At 41.2% G+C, this 6,360-nt stretch overlaps 1 protein-coding gene across 1 annotated transcript; it reads left to right on the top strand. All coding sequences in view use genetic code 11, as the record gives it.

Moving 5' to 3' along the window:
* Positions 1–5,054: 5,054 nt before the first annotated feature.
* Positions 5,055–6,014, top strand: EGR_03511 (hypothetical protein; the record flags this gene model as incomplete). The annotated part of the gene is made up of 2 exons (XM_024492760.1): positions 5,055–5,064; positions 5,548–6,014. The coding sequence occupies 2 exons, from the start codon at positions 5,055–5,057 to the stop codon at positions 6,012–6,014; spliced, it is 477 nt and encodes a 158-aa protein (XP_024352893.1).
* Between the last annotated feature and the right edge of the window lie 346 nt (positions 6,015–6,360).

The following is a 6,360-nucleotide window of genomic DNA, read 5'->3' as shown; positions in this document are numbered from 1 at the left end:
GGTACAATGGCGGAGCACTTACGTGGTTCCCCTACCAAAACCGAGAGCTAAACAAATAACTAACCTATTGCAAAAACACCCTCATTCCAAGTGCCTTCAGCATTTAAACACAATTTATCACACATTTTACAGTAAGAAGGATGAAGGACAACCTGTTTATACTTCCTTATTGCCAAAGTCTGTCAAGTCAAGTGGCAACTTCAAATCATACGGGAATGAGTAACGACTGTACTCCAGTGTTATTACAAGCAGTAGTGTCAGGTGAAACCCTTTCTTAACACTTTTGAGAACTTGAACAAATCTCCACTCCAGCCATTGCTAGCCTGCACCACACGCACAAGTGGTTTTGAGTGTGTTCTTGGGACGGCGTACGGTGCTGAACAACGCTTCCCGTGAGTGATGCAGTATTCACGAATAATCCATTGTAAAAGTGTAAATGAGATGAGTTTCCTAGTCTGGAGAGTTGGTCCAAGGCAAGTCGACACCAATTGCTTTTAGGTCTAGAGTCTACGTTTACTAAGTAGCCGCAAGAAAGTGGACACTAAATGGAGGAGAGTAATGCAAAGAACGATTGCAGTTGTTTTAGCTCAACTCTATGTATCCGTTCGGTTGTGAGTTTAAATACCACGGTACATGTCTTCCGAATATTTTAACTGCGTTTCATGAATGATGCATCAGGCTAAAGCGGTTCACAAGTGACTTTGGCAGTCCGCAGATGTAGTGGTTCCAGTGATGATGATGTAACCATCAGGCCTGTGTACCATTGCATTTAAAGTTGTTGTCGTCAAGCTTGGATTGATCTTGTCCGATACAAGCATTGCAAATACGTGTGTCCACCCTAATAATAATCCCTATTTTCATGAATAATAAACGACTCATCAATGAAATGGGGATGAAACAAAGCTAAAGAAGGGAAAGTTTTGCCTATTCGAATACCCATTTACAGAGTTGTTTTGGCACCTTATTATTTAGATACAGATACAAATTTTACTTGCATAAATATTCAGAACCAGCACCAAATTATTCTGAAACTTCATCACTCACTTAGACCTAAACCCAGGCTTTGTTTGATAACAGATGAAACTGCAAAGAATACCGCAGAGGCAAAAATGGTGACAAACCGTCCAAATAACTTTCCTTATTCTAACAAGAATTTCGAGCGGAACTCCGCAGGACTTATTTAAGCTTTAAAAGAATAGGACCTTTATCATTTCACATACATTCAGCAAGGTGGACAAATTGATGGCGTTTACGAGTTGGCCACCACTTCCACACATACTGGAGGAAGGGGTGGTTCACAATTTACAATTTCAATCGAATTTACGTTCCTGTGGAAGGTGATGCCAAGTTCAAGCAAATATGTTCGGCCTCCACCGAATAAAAAATTTGAGCCAAGCGTAGTCTAAACAAAAATAGCATTTGCAACGTAGGAAAAATGGATTTTCTTTCTCTCTTCTTAAAATTATTCCAAATTAACTGGGATAAAATATTTCGTTGTTTTAGAAAAACACATTCCATTTTTTCATAAACGTTTGTTTCGCGAACTTGGCAATCCTTTTTAGTATTTTAAAATTAAAACCCAGCGAAACGAAAGTTACAGAATCCACAAAGCTTAAAAGCAAAACACCTTTCTACTATCTTCATTTAAGACGTGGAAAGTAGTTATTCGCAATTGCTGGAACGCCGTCTGTCCTAGCGCCTGCCTTTTGGCGTGTTGATTCTACACCGTCCACAAAATCTCACTCTGGTTCAGTCACCTCGATTGGCCGGTAGTACGCTCAGCGAGAATTTAAAGGTGAAAATAGTCACTGAAAGGTCCTGAGATTTTCTTGAAGAATAAAGGTGAGATAATACTCGAAGAGGCATATGCTATCCCTTGGTTGATGGTTTAACTCTTGGTTTTGGTAAAGGAACCAATTAGGTGCTCCGCCATTGTAACTTCGCCAAATGGCCTAATCTCAAGGCTAGGTCAGTAGCCCCAAGCCCTTCCGAGTCTCAACAATACATATTCTGCCCGAGTATTATGTGTCCGGGTGCTAGGTATGCATTGTCGGCGGTTAGTAGATATAACAAGCAATATTTGGAAGCAGAATGTGGGATGCAGAAAAATTGTAAAACGACTTATTTACAAAAATGATGCAAATTTGTGAACTCAGCACAAATTACTGAGGGAAAAAGACTCCTAAGCATGATTACTAAATGTTTCCAAACAAAAAATCATTTTTCTCAAAAAGGCTGATTTTGAATACCTATTCTTCATCTTGAGTCTGATGGTGCCGTCAAGCTGCGAACAGAATTACTGTAGGTCTCTGCCACCTTTAACACCAAAGGGAAGATATATCCAGTTTGGCTTCTCTACCTTTGCAGTCTGTCAAGTTCATCTTCATGAATGACATCCTTCTTAAGTAATTTATGCTTTCAATCAATCTTCACTGAGAAAATTTCATTACTGATATTGGAAACCATCTTGCATTTTGTTATTCGTGTTTTCAACTAAAAACCGTTGATTTGGAGGCGAAAAGTGTAAAATAATTCGGTGGTAACATTTCGTTGAAGGTAAATAATACTTAAATATTTTGAGGGAAATTCTAAGTAAGCAGTCTGTAGTAAAAATTCAAAAACAGAAAGATGGATCAAAAAAGGTGAAGTATCTTCGCTCATTGTATCCTCTTGAGACTTCCAAAAAGACTACAGAAAACATGACAAATTGTTTTGGAGCTGTTGGCATGACACAAAGGCCAGGCTGCGCGGTGGAAACCACCTCGTACCTCGTTATTCGTGTTTTCCACCAAAAACCGTCGATTTGGAGGTGATAAAGTGCTAAATAATTTGATTGTAACATTTCGTTGAAGCTAGGTGATACTTAAAAATTTAGAGAAGAATTTTAAATCAGTAGCCTGAAGGTAGTAATCCAAAAAAGAAAGATGGAGCAAAGAGTATGAATGATCTCCACTTGTTTTATTGTCCCGAGACTTCCCAAAAGAGGACAGAAGATATGACACATGACTTGAAGACCAGGCGGCCCAGTGAAGGTACAATGGCGAAACAGCTAAGTGGGCCTTACCAAGACTGAGAGCTAAACAAACAACTATCACCTTACGCCTCTTCCACCAAATAAACAAACGAAATCCCGATTTAGTTGCTACCTGTGTTTAAAAAATAATTGTGTGCTCCCTTCTTTACGGAAATGGAAAAATAATGGTTCACCACGAGTCAGGGAATCTTTCAAAACGGCATCACCTTTACGATGAAGGATAATTCTCCCGATTCATGGCGGGTCCTATTCAATAAGAAAAAGGTGTCAGTCAAGTATACCCTCATTGTTTACCTTCTCGCAGGACGAACTGTTTAAAACACAAAAGGCTACTTTTTTATGGACATGAAACTCCACATTCAGCGTGTGGTCGTCACCTCACAAACTCCCCCCACTCAAGTGGAACGATCGTGCAAAGACACCCAGTTTGGCCATGTCCTCAGCCCTGTCAGACAGCCACAGCGTTTTAAGCTCTAAATGGCCACCAAAGTACAGTCACCACTCCCATTATCCACCCGCACATCAGCTAACCCCGTCCGCCCACCGACCACAGATATTAGCCACTCCCTCGCCGTCACCGTCGGGAAATGGGTGACTGGTGGACGCTGTAATGGTGCCCAATAAGTTGTTGACGTTCAAAAACTCGTTTCCTGTGGTCTAATCGCTTAAATCCTTTAGTTGAGGTCTAACTAGAGCCAGACTTTGTTCCAAAACACTCATGCGTAGCAGTTGTTAATGCCAATAAGCAGTTAACTGTCCTATTTTTATTCCAATTTGAAGGCAAGGATTGCTGAAGGAATGAGTTTACTTCTTGTGGTTAACCATCCACTCTAGCTACCGTGGTTACAGATGCCATCTTGGTGTCATCGTGCAATCTGTGCAGTGAAGACATCACTGATCAGTCATCCCAGAAATGCCAAGGTAACGGACAATGACAGGAACCCCCTTGAGTTGCATTTCTTGCATAAATAATGCGGTGCTTTATTGAGTAATAAAGACGTTTCCGTTTTAGAATAAATAGAAATACCCAGGAAAATCAGAAAAAATACAATGCCATTTCCTAGCGCTTTGAAAACTGTAAAGACTTTGAAAATATTTAATTTTGCTTGTTGTCAAAAGTACCGACTAGATTTTGTAAAAATTTTCCTTCTATTTTTTAGCAATTTTTGCACAAAATATTACACTTGGCTCCTATTCTTACATTCAAAAACTAATTTGTTTTTGTAAAAACAACTAAAGCAGTTCTTTTTCTTATTTCCAGTGTTCGTATTCTCATTCGTGTTACCGTTTACAGTAGAATGCGTCAAACTCAGTGGTGCTTTACTCTGTTCCTCCAGACCCGGGCATCCAGTTTGATTGTGTTGCCATGCTGTCAAAACCACTTTTAACTGTTTTCTCTTTTAAAAAACACCCTTTAATTCATAAAAATGTTTCCATATTTGTTTCAAATGAAGGAGGCAAAGTGTTACGCTTATCAATGGGAAGACGTACAATTCCACCTTTAATGCTGAAACTCGCCGATTCCTCTATTTTCTGACGCAGGTCCTCCCTGAACATTTCATTGTAGGATTCCACTGTCTGCGCCATATCGAAAATGCAAGCCAAATGCCAATCGGGCCAATGACAGAGGCGGCGAGGCTGTCTGATGAGAGACATTAGGTGACTTCACCGGACCGAGGCTCAGTTTTACTATTGTGGCATGTCAACTTTGCTTAGACCCCTCTCCAAATGGCATTCAGATTTATGGAATAGGAGAAAGGTACAAATCAGGTCATTCACACCGCTTCTCGCTCTGTTCATTAGTAGAAGTAACTGATGACATAATATTCCATACTCTGCCAAAGCTAAAAGCTTTTATTCTCATCCTTTTATTCTGACTCTCCACCCATCAGTATATGCTCTTTTGTGCCGATTAAGTCTGCCATCTAGACGAACCATGACTTTTATCAATTTGGATTAGACGCATTTTCCTCTGTTATCAGTCCAGCGTCTTCAGGACTTTCTACAGGCATTATAAGACATGGATCTAGGTAAGACTAAACTGTAGATATGCTGAAGAAGCTGGTTGGTTATTGACAGGAATGGCAAAAATGGAACACTTTGGCCGGCAGTGTGGTAGTCGAATCATGGAGGCTAGAGGGCCAGTGCAAATAATAGGAAAGCTGACCTCACTTTGGATCAGATATGCAGCACTTATATTGTTTAATGTTCCTTTTAGAGAGGGGGCGGGGATACGAATCGAATCTGGTGACAGAGTGAATGGCCTGCAAGCCTCAGGGAGGTTACGGATCCTCACCCCCACCCTAAACTCTGCACTACTTTTGCCTATTCACTTCCTCCAATAAATACGTCGAAATCAAACCAACCTGGTTGTTCCAAGAGTACGAGTAGCACAAGCACAAGCCTCGTTCTACACTGGTGGCAGCGCCAGCCGACCTCCTTCTTCCAGAAATGACATAAACTTCGAACACTGGCTAAAAACAGCTAAATTCAACCCCTATTTTTATCCTCAGTGCCAAAGAATACCCCTCATTCTCTGCGCTCTCCCCATGGTCTATTTTTGGCCGCAGTCGATGGCGGCATCACCCATGATACCGACATTGGTCAATGCTGCGATAAATTGGCTCAACTTGTCATCGATCTGGAAGAACGATCCCTTGTCAGAGATTTTTTCCTCCGTTTCCAAAAAGCTGACGAGGACGATAAAGAATACGCTAAGAACCTTCAACTTCTGGCGGGACGTGGCTTCATTGGCTGTCTTTCAAACAAGGTCTCTAGCTGGGTAACGGTCCAGTTCAGACATGGAGTCGGACCTCCCACTTTGGTTGAGAAGCTCTGCGATGCAAAGACCAACTCGCTAGGTCAGTTGGTGAAGCTCACAACTCTGGGTGGCCCCGATCTTCCAGAAGCCTCAAAACTGGTCCAAGCCGACGTTGTCGCATCGCGCCCTTCTTCTCCCTGGGCTATACATCTAGATTAGGCTAGACTTCCTTTATCCTTTCCTGTTTGTTCCAAAATGGCTCCCATTCTTACATACAAACTCCTGGTAAACTTGAAGGGCGTCGACCCTGTTACGAGGTTCGATTCGTATCCCCGCCTCCTCCCTGAAAGGAACATTAAAACAATAGGGGTGTAACGGTGACACTAGTAGTAATTGTACAAATCGAACTTGCACAATGCTAAAAAAGATTTAACAGATGAATAAATAAAGTGCTATTATTTCTGGCAAATACCCCTATAAGTACAAGAATGGTACAAATGATTTTGTAATGCTTACATTGCTTGTTCTAATCGTGGTTTCGGTAAAGGTTTTACTTACCTGTTCC

This window comes from Echinococcus granulosus (assembly GCF_000524195.1).
Source record: "Echinococcus granulosus chromosome Unknown EG_S00018, whole genome shotgun sequence".
Taxonomy (NCBI): Eukaryota; Metazoa; Platyhelminthes; class Cestoda; order Cyclophyllidea; family Taeniidae; genus Echinococcus; species Echinococcus granulosus.
The sequence above is the reverse complement of the archived record's forward strand: the minus strand, read 5'-3'. Positions and strand labels throughout refer to the sequence as shown.